The sequence below is a fragment of the Populus alba genome, chromosome 11 (genome assembly GCF_005239225.2).
Source record: "Populus alba chromosome 11, ASM523922v2, whole genome shotgun sequence".
Classification (NCBI taxonomy): domain Eukaryota; kingdom Viridiplantae; phylum Streptophyta; class Magnoliopsida; order Malpighiales; family Salicaceae; genus Populus; species Populus alba.
Window position 1 is genome coordinate 1143999 of NC_133294.1, and position 22278 is coordinate 1166276.

The 22278-nt window shown below is 34.5% G+C and overlaps 3 protein-coding genes across 8 annotated transcripts; 2 read left to right on the top strand and 1 right to left on the bottom strand.

Annotated features, from left to right (window-relative positions):
• Positions 1 to 4461: 4461 nt before the first annotated feature.
• On the bottom strand, positions 4462 to 11721 carry LOC118035842 (polyadenylation and cleavage factor homolog 4). 4 transcript variants are annotated; one of them, XR_004685267.2, is made up of 8 exons: positions 11258 to 11721; positions 10153 to 10254; positions 9797 to 10048; positions 7907 to 8713; positions 6431 to 7396; positions 5800 to 6348; positions 5171 to 5268; positions 4462 to 4809 (listed from the first exon to the last, which is right to left on the bottom strand). XR_004685267.2 is itself a non-coding variant. In XM_035041493.2 (7 exons), exons 1-7 carry the CDS (start codon positions 11585 to 11587, stop codon positions 5227 to 5229), a joined length of 2937 nt encoding a protein of 978 aa, XP_034897384.1. In that variant the 5' UTR covers positions 11588 to 11721; the 3' UTR covers positions 4462 to 5226. The 4 variants fall into 4 exon arrangements, 2 of the variants coding, with proteins under 2 accessions (XP_034897384.1, XP_034897383.1); XR_012171246.1 differs by having other exon boundaries at positions 4462 to 4829; XM_035041493.2 differs by having other exon boundaries at positions 4462 to 5268; positions 7907 to 8602.
• A 3215-nt stretch (positions 11722 to 14936) lies between these two features.
• LOC118035849 (ATP synthase gamma chain, chloroplastic) lies at positions 14937 to 17229 on the top strand. Of its 3 annotated transcripts, none has more exons than XM_035041505.2 (2): positions 14937 to 16241; positions 16873 to 17229. In XM_035041505.2, exon 1 carries the CDS (start codon positions 15117 to 15119, stop codon positions 16227 to 16229), a length of 1113 nt encoding a protein of 370 aa, XP_034897396.1. In that variant the 5' UTR covers positions 14937 to 15116; the 3' UTR covers positions 16230 to 16241; positions 16873 to 17229. The 3 variants fall into 3 exon arrangements, with proteins under 3 accessions (XP_034897396.1, XP_034897395.1, XP_034897397.1); XM_035041504.2 differs by having other exon boundaries at positions 16870 to 17227; XM_035041506.2 differs by lacking the exon at positions 16873 to 17229 and adding an exon at positions 16403 to 16727.
• A 673-nt stretch (positions 17230 to 17902) lies between these two features.
• On the top strand, positions 17903 to 21774 carry LOC118035845 (F-box/LRR-repeat protein At4g14096). Its single transcript, XM_035041497.2, has 3 exons — positions 17903 to 20901; positions 21074 to 21223; positions 21314 to 21774. The coding sequence occupies exons 1-3, from the start codon at positions 19774 to 19776 to the stop codon at positions 21557 to 21559; spliced, it is 1524 nt and encodes a 507-aa protein (XP_034897388.1). The 5' UTR covers positions 17903 to 19773; the 3' UTR covers positions 21560 to 21774.
• The last annotated feature ends 504 nt before the right edge of the window (positions 21775 to 22278 follow it).

Sequence of the window (22278 nt, forward strand, 5' to 3'; positions counted from 1 at the left end):
ATATCAACACAAATCAACAGAGATCAGAGATCAAAGATCAACACAAATCAACGCAAACAAGATGTAAAAACAGTAAAAAATTTGAAAGATAACTCGATATCAACAGTCAACACAAATCAACAGAAATCAACACAAAGCAATCAATAACTCGATATCAACAGAAAGGAGAGAGAGCCGGGGAAAGGGGGTGAACCTGAAGAAAGATGCAAAAACTCTAGCTGCAAGCCTGCAAGAGGATAGAAAAAGAAGCAGAGGTTAGAGATCTCTAATGGAACAAATGTCACAAGTAAAACTTACAAGCACACGAAGGCCATAATTAACACAAGGATAAATAATAAACTTTACCTCTTTGACTCTTTCTGTTGCAGGTGAAGAGAGACGCCAAGGGCCGGGTTTTGTTCGGGTTTTTTTTCGACTGCAAGTATACTAGATGGATGCGGAGATCTGGGTCATTTGCTTATTGATTAGCGAGAGAAGAGATGTATGCGGGGGCAAGAGGCAAAGAAGATGAAATTTGAAGGGGAAACTGGAAAGTAAAAAGGCAAGAGGCAGAGATTAGAGAAGATGAAATTTGAAGGGGAAAATAGAAAGTAAGAAAGAAGGGTCTGGTGTGAGGGGCGGCGGCTGCAAAAGTAATTTTAGGTTTAGCCTTTAGGTTTACACTTTACTAGTTAACTGTACCATTTGATATTTGCATTTAGTATTTATACTAGGAGCCTAGGAGGACGTTTCTGGCTTTATTGTTAAATTTTATGGGTAGCCGGTTCGGTTCGCCGGTTTTGGTGGTGAAACCGGAACCGAACCGAACCGGAAAGATTTTTGGTTTTAGTAATCGGTTTAATCGGTTTTTCATCTCGGTTCGGTTTTCTCGGTTAATTTTTCATCGGTTTTCTCGGTTTTTTCGGTTATTCGGTTTTTTTGAACACCCCTACTTATATATATATATATATAATATATATATATATATATATATATATATATATATATATATATATATATTGGAGAGACTAGGCCGTATGCATTAAAACAAAAAAATATTTTTTTTTATGTCTTGACGAAAACCGGCTATTTTAATACTGGATTTGTATCTTTACGGTATAAAAATACAAACCAATATTAAGCCATTTTGATAAAAATATGCAGGAAAATCAACAATATTTTTTAGGATTTTTTCAACATTTTTTTTTTGAAAGCAAAACATCTTTATTTTTAATTTTTTTTTGATATTTTGACGAAAACCGGGTATTTTAATACTGGATTGGTATCTTTACGGTATAAAAATACAAACCAATATTAAGCCATTTTTGACAAAAAATATACAGGCAAATCAACAATATTTTTTCAAGGATTTTTCAGAAATTTTTTTTTTTTTTTGACATATATCCATATATATAAATAATATAAAATAATATAATAAATAATATAAAATATTATGTGGGCCGGCCTCGGCCCAACAACTCTCCTATCTTTGTCTGGGCCAGACCCGGCCCAGACAGCAGGGATGGGCCAGAACCGTTCTGGCCCACATAAAAATATTTCTGGGCCAGAACCCGTCTGGCCCAGAAAAGGGAAAAAAAACAACAACGCTGGGCCAGCATTAGCCTGGCCTAGCAAAATAAACTGACTGGGGGGGGAATTATTTTCCCCCTCCCCTCCTCCTGCATGCAGAACGCTGCATGTAGGAGGAAAAACAATTAAAACGCAAACAGTGAGGGGGAAGAAGAGTTACCTGGCACAGAGGAGGCGGCGCGTTACTGGTCTGTCAGCTTCACTGGCGGTGTTGCGATGGAGGCCGGTGGCGGTGTCGTGGCTCACGAACAGCGACTCCAAGCGGCTGTTCTGAACGGTTCTGTGTCTTCTTTTTGCTTTTTAAGTTTCCCTCCCAGTTTCAAGCTTCCCCCCTTCCTCTCAGTTTTGGGTTTTCAATGGTTCTCTCTTGTTCGGTGGTTTCTCTCCCCTTTTCGGTTCTGTTTTTTTTCTTTCTCTGTGTTTTCTTTTTTTTCTTTCGATTCGTTCTCTCGGTTCTTTCCGTTCGTTTCCCCCTCGCGTGCTGGCGTTTGGGTCCTATTTATAGGGCAAAGGGAGCGGGGGCGTCCCTATCGCTGCCCTATCATTGTGCATAGGGAGCGGCCACTTCCTGCCCTGCCGCGGCGCCGAATAAGGTGGCCAATGGGTGTGACTGACAGGGTGCGCCTCTCGGGGTCTCATCAATGAAGGGGCATGGGGCTTCGGGTTGTGACAGAAGCGTGCGGAGGAGAGAGGCAGCATAATTTAAAGAAGAAAAAAACAAAAATCTTTCTCTCTTCCCCTACTGCACGTCCAGGGGAAGAAGAAAGAGGAACAGTGTCTTTCAAAACGACACCGTTCCGAGCTTCTTCTTTTTTCTTTTTTTTTCATGAAACGGCGCCGTTTTGGACAAAATGCGTCGTTTCATTTAAATCAAAAAAAGGGCACCGAAAGGCGTCAATGTCCAAGTCAGTCCTTAATTATATTTTTTCCATTTCAATTGCATCCCTGAAAAATTCAATCTCCGCCCCTATAGTTGGCCGCGTTTTTCACTTTGGTCCTTGGTCTCTAATTTATGTAATTTGACCCTCAATTAATCAATAAACTTCTAATTTCTTCAATTAGGCCCCTGAATCAATTCAATACAGCCCCCTCTATCTTCGCGCCTTTTCCAAATTGGTCCCTGGTTTCGGATTTTCACAATTAAGCCCCTAATTGGCCATTAAACTTTAATATTTATGCAATTAAGCCCCTGATTTGACCTAATTAATTCCTAAAAAATATATTCTGGCCCCAGAACTTAAATTTCTTATAATTAAAGCCCAAATTGACTTAAAAATCAATTTTTCTTGCACTCAAATCCTCTATAAATTCAATTAAAAATCCAATTAAGTCCATAAACCTCCAAATTTGGACTTTTCTCCTCAAAAATCAAATTTTCTTATCCACCAGGGCTCTCATCATTTAAGAATATATTGTCAAAAATCCATCTTTGTATTTTTAACCTCCTTGACTAATTTTTCTGACCATTTTCTGGGCGCTTCATACCTCCTGTTATTTTTCTAACCTCTTTTGGCTATTTATTTTATTTTTTGTGGGGACCCAAAAATGGGTTACAACAGTTACCATACTATCAAGAACCTTGTAAGATCATTTTTTTTTTTTTAGTGATTTTCATCTTATCACCAAATCAACCTCATGTTATTTAGTTACTTTGTTGATTTGTTATATTTTTTAATTTCAAATATCAAATTTGAAATATATATATATATGAGATGCTCTTGATACACGCAATTGACACCGAGTAGTTGCGTTCATGTAGATAATTCCTAGTACAAGTGTTCTACATGTAGCATGTCTTGTCTTGTTTATATGGAGTTTTTCAATCCTAAATCACCATCTTTTCTTTTTTTAAAATTTAAAATTTTTTACGTATAATTGTTAACTTAACATAATTTCACAAATTGATTTAGAAATTTTCCAATTTAGAACATGAATTAAGTAAAGTTTTAGTTTGAATTAGTTTTAACAGTAATATATTTAAATTCAAATAACTTGAAAAATTAATTTAGAATTTAGTTAATCTAATTAAATCCAATCTAAATTAGATTAAATCAACGACATCGTAAATTTATATAAAAAAATATTATTTTAATAAAAAATAATTAATTGAACTTGGTGACCTCTTAAATTGTCTCAATAATCTAATAATATAATAATGTAAACCACTTAATAAATTAAACCCTCATGAGATCTGACAACTATGTTATTATGTAACAGCCCGGCCCAACATGCTGAATATTGTCTGCTTTGGGCCTTACCGCCCTCACGATTTTGTTCCTGGTGACGCGAGTCCACTTCTGAGCCTGACGCCCCAAAACGCGTTCAACATGTTAGCATCAGCACTACTAATAAAGCCAGCAACACATCCCTCACCCGCCGATGTGGGATCTTACATGTTATATTTTTATGCAATTCCTAAATCATCTTTGGATGCAAAATCTCAAATTAGGATGTTGTCTGGATAATAAGTTGTGATTTTATAAATTAAGTAATATATTTGTAATAAAAGTTGTTTTTTTAAAATATTTTTTACTTGAAAATATCTTAAAATAATATTTTTTTTTAATTTTTTTTTTAAAAATAACACATCAAAACAATTTAAAACCATCAAAAATTTAATTTAAAATTTAAAAAAAAAACATTTGTTTACAAAAAAAAAACACTTTTCAACGAAAAAAAAAGACATGTATTTGATATTTTCTTCGTTTGTACGGAGGCAAATACCGTGTGAATCGTTCAATCAATGTGATTTACCAGCACCACGTATTAAAAAAGACTGCATCATTATAAAAACAATTTCCATAGAATTAAAATTCATATCATTATAAATATGAAACATGACTCATTGTCTGTGTTTTTTTATTACAAACATGTAATTATTAAATAAAAATCTTGTCAAATGAGAATTGTCATTGAAGTTCATAAATGATAACCATAATCTTTTCAAGTAACCATCAAGCAAATCCGCGTCAGAGCGGATGAGTTGCATTTACATTCTACTCCAAATAAAAATGACCCTACAGCTTCTGGACAACAAAGTTTGGGCTCATTGACAATATTACAGCAGGAAAAGGCAAAAAAAAAAAAAATGAAAAACAGAGGGCAGAAATTATGTCACTGATGTGCTGTTGCTGCCACCAATTCATCCATTTGTGAGGAATTAAGCTTTTTACGAGACGTTCAGGCCTTCTAGAGAAACAACTTAAAACGGTGACGGCTAACTGGTGCTCTGTGCAGTCCCTGCAGAAAGTCAAAACAAACTGCAAAAACAGACAACCCAGAAACTCCAGCAGTCTAACAATTACAGTGGATTATCGAGTGCCCTCGGAATAAAACTCAAACCATTCATACATTCTGTATTGCATATATTTTTCAGCCTCCATAAGCGACCAACAAAAACAACTGAAAACATTCCTTCTTTTTTGCATATAAAAAAAATGGTTTTGAATATCCCTCTGAATGTTAGAAAGACAATTTTTTAATCTTTTTTTTCTGCATGATATAATGCATGGTACAAGCCCCACTATACATGTACATGATTTGGGCATATAGCCAAGGCATTGCACAGTCCAATGCAACTGTAAAGCAAGTAAAAGCATACCGCTAACATGATGAAACTCTAAGTTACATGAGACTTGGACGCTGATCTATAGAAAGTTAACTCCGCATTCGTTTTCGACTACCTTCTTCAGTATTGCCCTGCAGATGATAAATCAGAAACAAATTTCTCAGGTTGTTAGAATATTAAAAGAAATCCCCAACCTGTAGGGCAAGAAAGTGAAGGATGGACTATATAGTAAACTGAACTTTCAACTTACATATACTTCGATAATAAAGACCAAAATCTAGCAGAGAAAAAAAAAAACATATCTAATACTACACACCACTCCAAAGTCACTTGTATTGCCATGATTCAATTTCGATGCAAGCTGAAGACATAATGTTTCCAGCAAGATACACATATCTAAGTGTTGGATTTAGGTTGGCACGAGTGTGCAGCTGATTTAAGAGTTTGTCGTTCCGATTACCAATTTTTATTGAATAATACGTCAACATATAACAATACTTGGAAACATAAATTGATTAATTATGCTGGTTCGATGTTCCGATTACCAATTTTTATTGAATAATACAATAACATATAACAATACTGAGAAACATAAATAGATTAATTATGCTGAGTGAAAGATCAAGATAAAAGCAAACGGACATAGAAAAAGAAATGCATACCCCTTCTTCATGTCCAAAATCTTCAGAGGGAACCCCACTAGAATCGGACCTGCATTTAGCATGTACAATAGGGCCTAACTGAGACCTATCCATGTCTGCCGTTGACCCATCAGGAGCATTCAGGTAGACAGCTCCTTTATACATCCATTCCTCAGTTTCATCACTGTAGAAATCATCAAAAGGCTCTCCACATAATGCACATGTACTCTGCTCTTCGTCAGCAGGAACAGCCATTTCATCGTCATCCTTCTTCTCCACGATGGTCTCAGTGGGTAAAAATCCAGGAACTGCATCAGTTCCCAATGCCTCTGCACCACTAAGCCACATACTTGCACTTACAAACCACTTGCGAGAAGGGTTCTGCTTACGGTTTTTGGACATCCGGTTCTTAGTAACATGCCAATCCATGTGACTACTGTGCTCTTCTTGACACTTTAATCGAAGGCCACATGTTGTGCACTGTCTTGGAAGGTCAGAATATAATGCACTTATTGCAGATTCATAGCGCAATTTGAGAAGGTCAGCATTGAACTCAAGCCCTACAGAGTCCTACGTATTGATTCACAAGGTTAGATTATTCCTAAGATCACATTTGTTAAAGGAAAAATAGAGATTCTATTCCAATGAGTACCTGTACAGGTGTTTGTTTTGTCATTGTGATCAAACCTTGAGCCATGAGAGAATTAATCAAACCAGAAAATGCAGTGCCAGACGGTTGGGCGGGGGCACCTGAACTAGCATTCTGAGGGAAAGACATCGTTTGAGGAGGACCTTGTCGCAAAGGTGGCCGAACCCTCACCTGTGAATGCAAGGTGTTTGCAACATTGCTGACCGCTAAAGGCAGTTGTACAGCAGGTAGCGCATTTGAGGAACTATGCCCGTGTGTGGTGTATCCATGATTCATTGGTCGTGCCAGTGGACGAGGTGGCAGTAAAGCTATCCCTGATGGATGAAAATTTTCTAGGGCTTCATGAGACGGAAGAAACTTTGGCTGAAAAGGATTAAAATGTGCCTGGTTTTGCTGGTTCAAAGCAGCATGTTGATTAGGCAATGGTGTTGGCTTCATCAAAACATAATCTTTGCTCTCAAAACTATTAAATGATTGTTCAGGCATAACTGACACTTTTTGCAAAGCCTGATTTGTGACAGTACTGCTGGTATTTACTGGATCAAACTGACTTCTACTCTGCTTTTCTGGTGGAAAAGTAGAATGCACAGGAGGTTGGAGAGACTTGTGTACATTTACTGGAGGCCAGGCCCCTGATAATGGTAGCACAGCACTTGACCAGGTACCAGAACTATTAGAGTCAATACTAGAACCCAATCTTGATGCAATCGCAGGAGGCCTAACAAGTTGTGCATCCATATCTGGAAATTTTTCAACAAGTGGATTGAAATTCTCGCCACCCAAAGAGGATACACAACTTCCAGATAAGGGCATCTGGAAATCCCTTCCTCTTCCTTTGGCATTCAGGAGATGTGATGGCTGACAGATGTGAGGCGGCAAATTCCAAGCTTCTTGAGAATAACGAGAACCCGAAATCTGATTTCTCTCAGTCAGGAGTCCAGGCATCTTGCTTGTTGATCCACGGCCAGACTGCAGGAAGTACACCAATATCTTTAGCACATAAGATCAAAATTTGAAGTTGATTTTCTCTCTCAAAATACACAACATAATTTTAAGACATAACGAAAAGATGTAGAGGTTGGTTCCTAGTATATGAACAACAAACCCAACTGTTTCCTGAAACCAGTAATAAGGGGACAATAAAACAGGTGAATATAATTTGAAAGGTTATCTTTTTGACACAACTGACTATACAAAAAATAATTGAAATGCAAATTATCATCCAATGATAGTGTCGAATGCAGCAGAAAAGCTCTAAAATGTGCCAGATTGCAGAGGAGGCCTTGATGGGGATAAAGAGGAGGGGGGGGGGGAGCAACTCATTATCAAATAAAAGCTTGTCAAGTTCCATTAAAAAAAAAAAATCACCACCTTATTATAGAAAGAAATAAAAATAATTTTGAATCAACCAATTTCACGCAAAGCTATAACTTTTAGACACAAGTACAAGAAGTACATAAACAAGTTGAGAAAGCATACGCCAAGAATCGAGACTGAATCTCCACCCATATTAGAGGAGTCATCCACCATTGGAGTCAGACTAGACCCATTGCTCCTAATATCAGAGTCTGCACGGATAGCATTTAGCCTTCCAAAGCCAGGCCTTGGAACAACACTTCCAAAAGGTGGAACAGATGGTGGCAAGAAATCATTGCTCCTATCACGATCTAACAAAGTAGGGCTCATATCTTCCCAATCAAATTCCTCCTCTTCAGTATTCTGCCATGATCTTGGAGCCACCTTATTATGCATGCCAATTACAGCCAACTGTTCAATGTGCAATGGTTTACTATTTGGAATTCTCTTCCCCCTATCATCCCCATATGCATCTATTAAAGCTCTGGGTCCTTGTTGCTCATGTCCATTGCTGAGAGATCTGGCAGAAGCTTCAAATCGGTAATGGTTATCATCAGAATAGTGTTTTCTTCTCAATTCATTTGTCTCATCATCTCTGACAACAACTCTGCCATGTCCATAATCAAATGGAGGATGAGATGGGGACAACCCCTCCATGAACCTTCGGGGAGAATTTCCTGCTGCAAAGTCATCGATTTCTGAAGACGAAGGCCTCTCAGCTCCAGTTGTTGAAGGCGACAAGCGTCTTGCAAGCCTGGAAGTTGAGGATGGCTGCAGCTTATTAGATCCAAGAGTGAGAGATGCACGGTCGGCTCCAACCTGTGAAGATATGACCTCTGCTTGATCAGTTTCATATTCATCGTATCCAACAGCAGGTTTGTGACCATACATTTTTAGATTTGAAGAAGTTCCCTTTGTGTGCTGAACATTCTGAGAGGGGTTAAATTACAGTTTTAGCAATTTCTATGTTTGTATTGACCATCCTGTCTGCGTGCACACAGATGCACATTGCATTACATAGTGTCAATAGCTGATGATAACACAATTACCAAACGACAACAATCAATAACAAAATACAAAATAATCCCAAAATGTAGCTTGTGAGCACATAAATTCAACTTAGAACCAAATGTTTTATTTCATACCAAGTAAACAATAAGAAACAAACACAGCAGATTAAAAATAATATAGCCCAGAGGAAAGTCCCTGTATCAAAAACAGATGGAACAAAATCGATTTCTACATGCAACTTTAATATTGACCAAACAAACAGAAAAGGGGGCCTTGCTTTTGTGGGATCATTAGAGATGGAATTTCTTAGACCTTTCAACCAAAAGGATCACAAATCAGTTTCCCTTCTAAAATTCTGAAACAGTATTCAGTTTAGTAATAAAGGAAGAAATCGATACATGAAGCAACCAAAGAGTCGCACAATAGAAGGCCACTATATCAAGTATCTTAGACATAACCAACAAGTCAAAACACATGTATTTCAAGAAAAATGGAAGTCTCCATATCTTGAATAGCCATAGTAATGCCAAATGTCGAAGCATGGCACTTAATCAGTAGACATTTGACACAAATCCCTGAAATGGTATATTGAACAGTAACAATCAACAAAGTTGCAAAGCAACTAGTAACTAAACGGTTTTCTATTTAAACATTATATAAGTTGAGAACCATAAGATATGTAAGGTTTCAGGGCCATGCATTAAATAAACATGCTCCAAAGTGCAATTATCACAACTTTTCTTAAGACTCATCTTGATATCCAAAATCTACAACTGAAATGATTAGCATCATGAGACCGTCTTTAGCCATTAATATTTCAGTCTTGAAAACACCAAAATGATGAACATTTGACTTGGCATAAACTCTACTATAAACTCTTTTTATTTAAAAAAAAATCTAAAATTTAAACAGACCCAGGTGAAGGTTCCAAAACACAAAGCATATGGTTTCAGAGCAGGACTATAAATCAGAGAGAGAGGGAGAGTTCAATGAGAACCTTACATTATCTCTACTTGAATCCATCTGACGTAAGTATTTTGGGTTCACATGTATGCCATGACTTGGTCTGGGTGATTCAGAAGCCTTCAAGGAAGTCAAACTTGATGATTGATTATTAATTTGTGAAGACAGCTGCAGTTGAGTCTCAATCTTCCGAAGTACAGAAGATGGAAACACAGATGACCAAGTGCCAAAAAGATGGCGCATTGAAGGATATAATCTAGGGTCAACTTGTCCGTATGCCTCACAGAAAACCTGGTAAAGTGAAAAGACCAAAAATATCAGAATCATGTAGTATAAGAAATATCAATCATGAAAAATGAAAGAGAAAAAAGCACACTATTTTGTGACTAACTCACCTCAGGCAAACGGGAAGAAAAATACCCAATGTATTTACGGCCGATGTTCTTGACAATGCTATCTAAAAGATATAACGAAGGTAGCTTTAGATCTACTGGGACCTGCCAAAGATGAAAAGTAAACACAAACAACCACCCCTCTTCAGAGAAAAAGGCATAGATATAGAAACTCAACTTTCTATAGATAAGAAAAAAGGACAAAGCTGGGGGAGAAAAGTTGAAACTTTTAAATTAAAAGGAACACAATGAAATTGAATATAATGATCCAAAATTCTTCTAACTTCAAGAAATTCATATGTCAATCCATCTTCACTTTTCAGAGTTAACTTGAGTAATATTTCTTCCCCTAATTGAAAACTCAAAATATCTTTCCAATATCCAGTATCCACATTTATCCAAGGAACTAGCCAAGAAATGAAGAAAAATGAAAACAAATTCACGTAAGTGAGAAATCTAAAAGCCCAAAAAACTAACAGATAGAACCAAAATCAATGGAAAGGGAGTTTAGAAAAGGGAGATTTCCCAAAAACTACAAGCACAAAAATTTCAAGCATTCAAAGCAGCACTCCAACCAAGCAGCTGGCATTTAAACGTCACAAGTTTTTTCTTCTCTTCCTAATGATTCTACTTAAATAAACAGACCATGAAACCAATAATATGCAGGGAAATAAAGTAAAATTTCCAATTTGTCAACCCAACAAAGCTGAAAATGTTTCAACTACATTAACTCTAGATTCTAAATCTCTCACATTTTCCCAACATCCGATACAACCATTCAAAAACTCCCACCACAGCAGGGGAAAAAAGGCTCAAAGTTCTACAGCCACACAACACATCTCCCAAACCTTCAAACAAAACCTAAAATCCATCAACTCTGCCACATTTCACTTACGCCAAGACTTCTAAATTCATCAATACCAGCATCATTCATCTCAATAACTAAACCCCGAAATCCAAAATTAATACAAACACACAAAAAAATTAATCAATAGCACCTCCCCGATTAAGAGACTAAAAAATCCTCTAAAGTTTCACTATCTCTAGCATTACTCCACCTCAATAACTAAACCCAAAAAAATCCCACACGTTAAAAAAAAATACAGACCTCGACAATGCGGCCACAAAGAGCATCAGCAATACCCTCACCGTGCTCCCTCAGTTCTCCGGCAATAATAGTCAAATCAGTGATAATAGGTTTTGAATTAAACGTTAATTCATTCAAAACCGTCACATAAATCTCCACCATATCCTCCGTACTCAAGCCGCCACCTTCCTCCACCGCCGATTGTTGTCGCTGCTTCAATAAGTACCTGTACTTGTCCAGTAGTGAAGACGCTGGGGATTTCTGCGGCAGCAGCTCATTTGGCATGGTGTTGGTAACGGCTTCCGCTGCCTTGGTGGCAGTTTTAGGGTTTAGGAGTTTTGTGGATTGCATTTGTGTCCCATTAAGAGAGAGAATTGAGAATTGAGAATTGAATGTGGAAAATTAGGGTTTATGAATTGGGATTTTGATGGATTAGTGGCATCGATTTTGTATTTTCTAGAGAGAGAGAGAGAGTGATAAAGATGAACTTACTTGGCCTTTTTCTTTTATTTTTTAATTATAACTCCATCCTTACATTTTATTACATTTGATGAATTGGTCCTTCTATTCTAGGATTTAAAATAATAGATTTTAATCCTCAGTTTAGACAATTATTTTTTTATCCAAAGTAAAATAAATTAGAAAGAAAAATGGAATTGATAAAGGGACAAAGTTATGAACAAATTGATAGATATAAGGATGAAACATAAGTTTCTAAGATTATAAGGACTGATTAATTTTTAAAAAAATCAATAGATTAGATCGTTTGGCTATCTATTTTTTTTTAAAAAAAAAAAAAAAAACAAAGAATTATTGTCAGTCAAAGCATTTGATTTTTGCATTTTAGCATAATATTAACAAAAGGCTAAAGCCGATGATATTATTGTGCGATATAGTTTATTATTTATTTTAATAGTATAATTACCATCTTGTCTGTTGATTATTATTTTTTTTATCTTTATTTCAAGAATAGGATGGTCTTTTTTACAGGACATAAATATTTTTTAGAAATTAAATAGAGTTATTTTAATAATTGTGTTTGTAACTGTATAGTAAAATGATGAATTTAATCATGGAATAAAATAATTTCATGTTTTTTGTACAAGGGTGACTTTGTATTTTCATGTTTGATCTACTAGTAGAATTACAACATTGCCCATGCTATTTTTATTTTTTAGCCTTGCCTTTAAGGGCTTTGTGGTAATTTCTCCATGATATGTTTGCGATTATTGATTGGTCTGGGAGGCATTTTCAGTTTTGTACAATTAAAAAAAATCTAAAAATTTTGTTGGCTCGTGTAAAACATCCATCAACGTATCAGCCACTTCGTCGCCTTCTAGCAACACGTACAGTTGACTTTGGTGGTTGTACTAGTGCTTTCGCCGCAGTATTGGATTTGTCTCGGCATCCTTTTTCTCTTTGGATGGTGTGTGTATTGTGGTTCGACGCAGTTTGGCCAAAATAGCTTTTTTTTTTTTTTTACTTTCCTTCTCTTTCTTTTTAGATTTGTTTGAAGGCCATGTAAAAAATCAAAACAGCCCTTCAATTGTTTTTTTTATTCAGTCCCTCGTCTCTTATTTACAATTTCTTTTTTACATTGGTTGTTTTTAATTAGATTTTATTTTTGATTTCATCCCTTGTCATTTGATATATATATATATATATATACATATATATATTCTTTTAAAATAACATTTTTTTAAGGCACTCAAGCTGTAATAACTTTAACCTATCACAATGTAAAAGTAAAATTTAAAGATTTTAAATTTAAGAATAATAGAATTTTTAAAATATTTAATGGAGAAAAAATAATCTATCTTGAGGTCCAAGGATGCAATAGCAATACACGAATGAGCTCCATTCAGCTAATGATTTGCAATTGGCTTCTTTTTTTTCTCTATTTATTTATTTTTATGTAAAACCCCATAAATGTTTACACTTAGTATGGTGGTCAAAAAAATTTTAATTAGACTTCCACTTTTTAGTTAAAGCAAATAAAATCATGTTTCATAAAAATAAAAGTTTTTTTTACCATTTGTTTTACAAAAATAAAAAGCTCTCTTTCTTTTTTAGTATATTATTGGTGATTTTTTTTTTAAGGAAGTTGAATTAACAAGTAAAAAATAACAAATGCTATTTTAAAATCTATATTACCTATCCTATCTTGTTCAGTATACAAGCTATTTAACTTGCGCTTCTTCGAAGGTAACATAAAAAAAAATTTATTTGATATGACAAAGTTTTTTACATGTTTTTTAATATTAAAAAAAGTCTCAATTACAACTTAAAACTTTCATGGATGCATTTAATTAAATAAACTAAGAACTGCTCAAGCAATCAAAAATTTATAAAACTTAAGTTCTAACCAATTAAAATTAATTAGTCAAACTCATGTTTCAAGTCATGGACTTAATTAGGCTAAATAAAGTTTTTTCATGATTTTTTATTATTATTTCAAATAGACATCTATAAAAATGATAATCAACCAAATATTGAGGCAATTGAATAAAAATACCACAATGAAACAAGTTGTGCTGCTCAATTAATAATTAATAAAATATTAAACGATGAAATTAAAAAAATATTAAACAAGTAAAAAAATCCAATTTTAATAGGTAAAATTAAGGGGGGATAAAAAGACAAAGTGCCCGAGAGTGCATGGACCTCAAGAAAAAGGCTCGGGTGCGCAACCCGCTCGCTTGTCGTGCTTAAAAGTCATCTTAAAATCGGACTATGATGTTCTAGATCAAAACAAACTTATTTTTAAACATATTTTAACCAAAAAAAAAAAAACCTTCAAAAAACACCTTAGACACCAAGTAAAACATATTTTTGGCCTTACACAATCCAAAAAGGTGCCTAAAAACCATCAATCAACCCAAAATCAATTTTATTTGAGGGCTAAGATTTACCATATAATGCAAGTTTATTGAGGGGGGCACCTAGTATAAAATTTTCCCATCAAAAGGAACTCACTAACACCAAAATAACCTTTTTTCGTGGCCTTGATCAGTTTAAATAATAAATTTCTCTTGCTATTACTGGAATCCAACTACTTTCCCTCTCCTCTCTCAAATCAAGAAATAAAAAAAGAAAAAATAAAATAAAATTTAAGACCAAGATTGATTTTGTTCTCAGTTTTTGAAAATTGAAAGGACCACATAGTTATAATTAGAAATTTTTAGGGATTAAAGTGCATAATTTGCATAAAACTTTGGTTAAACCACTTATTCCCTCCATGTTTTTTTATTTTGATTCCTTTTTTTTTAATCTTTTTTTTTAAAAAAAAATTAACTCAAGCTAGCTTTCAATTTGGCAAGGGCCTAAAAAAAAAAAAAAAAAAAACTATGAAAATTCATATTAAATTGTGAGGGAAACTATTGGGAACATTAATTCTCCACGTAGTTTTTATTTCAGATGTTTCTAAATATTTATTTGATTTTTAAATAAAATGTATGAAAAGAATATGACATTTTAATTTTTTCATCAATTATTTAATTAATTAAAAAAATATGTCAAAAATATAAAAATATTTCTTTAAGATTAAAATAATTTCTTGAGAAAAATATGTACATCATACAAATTTTGATAAGTAGTTGGAAATCCAAGTCTGAATCTTTTTGTTTGGGCTTCTTTTTCATGGGCTGCTTTTATGATTCAGCCCAAAAGGACCCGTCAGTAGTGGAGGTCAATGGTGTTTGGTGTGGCGGCAGCAGCTCATTTGGTGTAGTGGTAGTAATGGATTCTGCTACTAATGCTGTTGCGGCCGCCCGAGTGAAGGTTTTAGGGTCTAGGACTTTTGCATTTAGTTCAATTCAGAGAAAGAGTTGATGGTACTGAATGCAAAGATTTAATGCTTTAGGATTTTGATTGAAAGACAATGAATTGCTTAAATCTAACAACGTTGGTGTCCTCAAAATCTTGTCTTTCTAGTACTAGTCTACTCTCTTTTCACTCTTCTACCAACCCTTTTCAGCTTCCAAGATCATCTTCAAGATTCTCTCACGTGACCCCAATTCACTGTGGTCTTCGAGAGCTTAGGAATCGTATAAATTCAGTGAAAAACACACAGAAGATCACTGAGGCTATGAAGCTTGTTTCTGCTGCTAAAGTGAGGAGAGCACAAGAAGCTGTTGTTAATGGTAGGCCTTTTTCTGAAACTCTTGTTGAAGTGCTTTATTACATTAATGAACAGCTTCAAACTGAGGATATAGATATGCCTTTAACTAATATTAGGCCTGTCAAGAAAGTTGCTCTTGTTGTGATTACTGGTGACAGAGGACTTTGTGGGGGTTTTAATAATAATATAATCAAGATAGCAGAAGCAAGAATTGCTGAATTGAAGAATCAGGGAGTTGAATATACTGTAATCAGTGTTGGAAAGAAGGGTAAATCTTATTTTATTCGTAGGCCGCATATTCCTGTTGATAGGTTTCTTGAAGGAATGGGTTTTCCTACTGCCAAAGAAGCTCAAGCAATTGCAGATGATGTTTTTTCATTGTTTGTTAGTGAGGAGGTTGATAAAGTGGAGCTTTTGTACACGAAATTCGTGTCATTTGTTAAGTATGTTCCTGTTATACAAACCTTGCTCCCGTTATCACCGAAGGGAAGGATTTGTGATATGAATGGTGTTAGTGTTGATGCAGACGGGGATGAGTTCTTCAGGTTGACCACAAAAGAAGGGAAATTGGCCGTGGAGAGAGATGTTGTTAGGACTGAAACGGCAGAGCTCTCTCCAATTTTGCAGTTTGAGCAGGATCCAGTTCAGATTCTTGATGCCTTGTTGCCTTTGTATATGAACAGCCAGATTTTGAAGGCATTGCAGGAATCACTAGCTAGTGAGCTTGCTGCTAGAATGTGTGCTATGAGCAATGCAACTGATAATGCTGTGGAATTGAAGAAGAGCCTTTCAATCATTTACAACAGGGAGCGTCAGGCCAAAATTACAGGAGAAGCTTTGGAGATTATTGCTGGTGCCGATGCCTTAACCTAATGAATTCATCATGTTAGTCCCTATACAACTCTGCTTCTCTCCACAATTATGCTTCTTTCTAGGTATAACTCAAGGGTGATTCCATATTCATTCAAATATGCTTTGTTTTAAAGAAGTTATTGAGACAAATGACTTTTTTTTTCCTTTTGTAATTCTCAAACTACTTGTAACAGCTCTGTGCACCATGAGAACTGCAATGTCTTTCAGAACAGAAGAGTTTTCTGCATATCTTTGTACCCAATTAATTTTCTCTAATATCTACACTAGTATTGTCTGTGGAGTTTTCTCCACAAGGATATCCTATAGAGGTCAGTTTCTGTTGGATGAGCTGATACGCAGATTATTTATAGCAGAACTCAGTCCTTTTCGCTGCAATGTAATTAGATTTACAAAGGGTTTCTTATCTCTTTCATCCATTTAAATTCTCCTGCTTCGTAATCCTGAATGGCCTTAAACATTCATAGTGCCAAATAAAGCTCTTATATTTTGGAGATCAAAGTATGGATTTCAGAAAACTGGTGTTGCTCCTGCTCTGTCACTGAAATTCATCTTAGATTGCCAGTGCCAGTTGAGAGAGCAGTATTACTATATTAGTTACCTGTGAAAATTATTTGAGGTGCTTAATGCCAATGCAATGCAGCAGCCAAAAGAACCAGTTGCAGTGACAAGTTTATTCAGCCCTCGTGATGGAACCTGGCAGTCGAAGGACTCTTGTATTACTGTCAGCTTATCCGTGATTGGTTTGCGACTTCAAACAACTGCAAAACCCTTCCTTTTCAGTGGCCCTTTTTGACATCAAAAACCTTGTTTCAAACAGTAAGTATCATAATCCTTTTCTCCTTCCACTTTCCTCTGCATTCAACTATTTATTAGCAAAACTCGTATGAGATTGAGGTAATGAGTTGTGTCCAGAAGCTCTTTTGAAACGATGAAGGTAAGTTTAATATGCATCTGATTTTGTAGACAGCGAGACAATGGTGAAGATGTTAACCATTGTTTCTATTTGAACTTCCTCTGAGGCTCCTTTCAGCCTCGTATTGTTTAGATCATGCAGTTGTGGTAGGATTGAACAAGTGATGACATCCACCAGTTTATCGAGCGAAGTATAAAAAATCTTTAGCGGATAAACTTCCTCCGAGATAGAGAGAGCGACGATCATTATGTTTTTGGAAAAACTTTAAATTAGTCCCTCTACTACAAGTATGATTTCAATTGGATAGTTAAAGTATAAAATCAAGCAAGATTTAACCTAAAATAATCAAATGTCTACTAGTGTTATTTCTTCATATGATTCTGTCACATCCTTCATGCACGTCTTTTTTTTGTGCCAAAATTAGTGCCGTTTACTTAGAAATTCAATTATAATCACAGAATTTCTAAGTGCTGTTAAATTAAATCATGCAATGTTGTACAGAGTTATTTCCTAGCAAAATACAAGAAATCAAGAAAAACATTGAAATAATGAATTTATTTGTTCAAACTTGTATTTAAATTTTGATTTTGGTACTAAAAAGTAGTTCAATTAAAAAAATTAAGCAATACATTGTTTTCGGTTTTTCTTTAAAAAAATGAATTAATGTCATCTTGAAAAAAAAAGTTTAAAAATTTGAAACAATGTCTTTTTTTGATAATTTGTTTTTTTTTTAAAATAAATTCTTGAAGTTCATCTGACTAAGTTTCACTTGGGCTTAAATAAGTCAATCAACTTTGAGTAGGTCAACTTTCTAAACAAGTTAAATACAAACCTGACCTAGACCAAGTTCTAGGATGGCAGACCAACTTACGAGGACTGGTCAAGTTTAGTAATTATGATGTTAATTGATGTTTACAAAGAGATAACATTAAAAAAAATTGATATCTAAACAAAACCTTGAAGGATAAGAATGAAATATAGTGTATAGCTGGAGGAGAGGTTTAGAGTTCTCTTTGTTATAAATAATGAAGCTTTAGAGATGATTTCAAAAGGTTTTTATTCCACATTGAAAATATATCTTTTTAAATAAAAAAAAATTTATTATTTTGTATTGAAAAAAAAAACAATTTTCTTCCTATAAACATAGAGTATATATATATTAATAAATTTTCAATTTCCCACGTTGAAAAAATAAAACGTTCTTCTAATATTATATAGTAAACTTTGATATGAGATAATAATCAATAAAAATAATAATGGTAGGCTCACACGTATAAGGTTGAATTAATTAAGAGAAAAGGCCTTGATTGTCCCTTTGCCCACGAGACAACTCCTATACTTTTTAAGTTTTTTTTGTCACCAATAATAATTTGTAATTTGCCTATAATCTGAAACCATAATTTTTTAACAATCATAATCATAATTATATTTTTTTAATTTTTTTTTTTGTAACTTGATTGGTGAGATACCTAACTTATAATAAGAATTTTTAGTTTATAGAAGTTAAAAAAAAACTTTATTAATAATTATGTAAGTTAAATATCATTTTTTCTATAATCTGGTTCATAATCCAAAAGACACTAGGTTAAATGCATTGCACTTAATAGATAGAAATCCTACAAATATATTCTTATTCTAAAAAAATCTTATGAAATATATGGGGGATTTTTGTAAATAATAAAGTTTTATAGATTATTTCAAAAGATTTGTATCCCGCATCGAAAAGATATTGTCTTTTCCTTTTAAGTTGAAGTATTTAAATAAAAAATGTTTATTATCCCATATTAAAAAAAATACTTTTTTCCTGTAAACATAAAATATATATACTAATAGGTTTTTAATTCCATATTGAAAAAATAAAACGTTCTTCTAATATTTATATAATAAACTTTGTTATACAATAGTAACAAACAAGGAAAGGATGGTAGGCTTGTGTGCATAAGGTCGGCCTGAACAAGAAAAAAACCTCTAATTGCCTCCATGCACGCGAAATAATGCCTATACTTTTTAAATCTTTTATCTCTAGTAATGCTTTGTTTTTAGCTCTTAAAATAAATCCATAATTTTTTAACTCCTTGAATTAATTTTCTAACAGCCATCATGACATCTATATTTTCCCAACATTTTTTTTTAATATGTTGTAATGGCTCTCTGTTATAAGACAGCTATTTAATTTTCTTTCTGGTTATTATATTTTATCAGCCTATAAATACACTGTATTTTTTGGAATCAGATAACAACTAACAAAAGAATATTTATCCTCTTAGGTCTTGCCGGGTAGGAATGATAATTATTACGAGCTTAAATAAATAAATGTGACGGAGGATGCTTTTTTTAAAAAAATAATTATATGATAATTATTTTTATTGTAATATTTATTTAATTATTAAGATTATACATAGAATTTAAAAATCCTCATTCTAGTTGGATTCTATTATACATATTTAAATTTTAAAAATCCTAATTCTAGTTGGATTCTATTATTCACGGAGAGTTTTTTTCCTGTAAGGATTCTAGTGCTATTATAAAGGGATGTCTAGCTTCTTCTTCTTTTTTCATTAGAGATTATTATTCATAACTTTCCAAGCAAAGTACTTCTTTCTTCTATAAACTGCGTCACAAACTACTACCATGCGTGAAAGTGATCAAGAGATCGATGCCAAAAGCCAGCAGCAGAGGAAGTTACCGAACAACATGGATGACGAAATGGATATGATAGAAAATCTGCCAGACGCCATGCTTCTGCACATCTTGTCTTTCCTTCCGGCAAAAGATGTCCTCAAAACTAGCATATTATCAAAGAGATGGCGACATCTATGGATGTCTGTTTCCAATCTTTCCTTTGAAGAATGGAGACCTGATAAATTTGTGATGTTCATGAATTCTGCAGAAAGGGCGATGATGTGTCGTGATGTTCCAAGAATTGAGAAATTCTCTCTCTCAAGTCATATGTTAAATAGTGCATGTATTAATGCACTGATAAGTAAAGCACTAAGCTTTAAAGTGCAAGACTTTTCACTTCGCCTTGTCTATGTTGGTGTGCCAATATCGTTACCTCATCACCTTTTCTCTTGTCCAACACTAACTGTTCTGAATCTAGAAGAAGTTACTCAATTTCCTTGTACTGCATGTCTTCCCAATCTGAAGAAGGTAAGATTGTCATGTTGTTTACTTCCGCATCAGCAGTCACTGTTGCACTTCTTTTCCGGTTGCCCAAAATTGCAGAAGCTGATTCTGAATCGATGCTTTTGGAGGGATGCAAATCTTGGTTTTATTTCTACTCCCATGCCTGAACCGGTGGACATTACTCAACTTCCTTCTACTACATGTCTTCCCGATCTGAAGGAGTTAGAATTGTCATTTTGTCTACTTCCATATGGGCAGTCAACGGTGCAGTTCTTTGGTGATTGCCCAAAATTACAGAAGCTAACTCTGAAAGAATGCCATTGGGGGTTAGCAAAGTGTCTCTACATTTCTACTCCCATGCTCGAATCCGTGGTCATTTGTGATGCTACTTCGAGTAGTGGTTGTAAAGTCGTGATTTCTGGATCGAATATTAAATCCTTCTCCTACTACGGTGATCTCAGAACTACTTACTGTTTATGTTCATCCTCGATAGTTGATGCATATATACATGTGCATTCAAAAGGTAAGATTGAAAGGGAAGGGAGAGAAAAAGAAGTTGCCCATCGTGTCCATAAGCTTATTATGGAGTTCTGTAATGTGGAACACTTGGGGCTATCACCTGATACTCTTGAGGTATGTTTCCAGTCGATTAGAAGTCAGTTAATTATCTCATTAGGACAGTGTTTCTTATGAATACGAGGTTGTTTTCTTCTACTTCTTCTTAAGGATTTAATTCATGTTAATCAAAGGGGAGTTTCTCGATTGCAATTATAAATTTCATGCTATTTTGTTTTTGGATTTCTAGGCTCTTGCTTATGCAGAAGAACTAGATCTTCCAGTGTTTCAGAGATTGACTCGTCTTGAATTGAAGAGGAAGAGTGTGGATTTATCTTGCAGAGCACTGAATAGATTGCTACAGAAATTGCCTCATCTTGACTGTCTTGATTTCCGAATGGTATGATTTTCAAACCACCAAATAGATTTTGCTGTGGTTATCTGGGGTTAAACTTGAATATTTTGGTTGAAATGTATGATTGATTTGCAGGGTGTCTTCTTGTCTAAGAAACATAAAAATTTCGCATTGGATCCATTGCCTCCTTGTTTCTTGACACAACTAAAGATCATCAAGATCCACACATCCTCTTTAACTGACGAGGAATTGCATGCTGTCGGGATTTTATTCAGAGTTTCAACAGTTTTGGAGAAGGTGTATATTTCAGGTGGCGGGTTGAACAAGAATAAGATATCCATGCTCGCTAGAGAATCAAAATTTGAAATCATTTCCATGTGAACCATGCACCTGAATTGAGTTTTGACAGAAAATCCCATGTGTTGAGCTATTAAAACAACTTGTGCTTTTTCTTTTATTTTTCTCCAGTAGTATCAAGTCAATGGTATTTGTAACGGTTCTAGCTGTTCAATAGGGATATTTTGGGTCCGATTCTGCTACACATTCTAGTTGTTCTTCAATTTCCTGCAAATATTTTTGGGTCTGATTCTGCTCCATGATTAGAGTAGGTTCTTCGAAAATTCATCTGGGATTTTGTTGTATCTTAATGTTTTTATTTATTCCATTGATGCACAAGCCTTTATTGCTGGTCTTCCAATTGCAGATTCATGATTTAACTGCTTGTTTTTTAGGCTGTAAAATATTCCTTAGTGCTTCCTTTTTCTTTCTCTCGGTGGTTAAAAACCTCCTCCTCCCCTATTTTCTTGAAGAAATTTAAAGGCTTGCAGAAATTAAAATCTAATTAGGAGTTCTTGCACCCTTTTCACTTGCGCAAGGATCCCAAGACGAGTGTCTTGAAATTCAACGATGCAACAAAATCTGTTAATTGTGTTCATAAAATAAGGCCACATCGGAGATGTAGACACTGAATGAGATGAATTATATAAAAAAAGAAAAAGAAATTTGCCTTTTTTTTTAACATATAATCAATTGAAAATAATTTTCAAAATTTTCCTCTTCACAGCTTAAAATCAAACAAAATTTTGGAAAAATAAACATCT

Coding starts and splice junctions, on each gene's coding strand:
- LOC118035842 (XM_035041492.2), bottom strand. CDS start 11,587: ATGCAATCCACAAAACTCCTAAACCCTAAAACTGCCACCAAGGCAGCG. Junction 8,714..9,796: donor TGGATTCAAGTAGAGATAAT/GTAAGGTTCTCA, acceptor AACCCCTCTCAG/AATGTTCAGCACACAAAGGG. Junction 7,397..7,906: donor ATTCAGTCTCGATTCTTGGC/GTATGCTTTCTC, acceptor TACTTCCTGCAG/TCTGGCCGTGGATCAACAAG.
- LOC118035849 (XM_035041505.2), top strand. CDS start 15,117: ATGAATTGCTTAAATCTAACAACGTTGGTGTCCTCAAAATCTTGTCTT.
- LOC118035845 (XM_035041497.2), top strand. CDS start 19,774: ATGCGTGAAAGTGATCAAGAGATCGATGCCAAAAGCCAGCAGCAGAGG. Junction 20,902..21,073: donor TATCACCTGATACTCTTGAG/GTATGTTTCCAG, acceptor TTGGATTTCTAG/GCTCTTGCTTATGCAGAAGA. Junction 21,224..21,313: donor ACTGTCTTGATTTCCGAATG/GTATGATTTTCA, acceptor ATTGATTTGCAG/GGTGTCTTCTTGTCTAAGAA.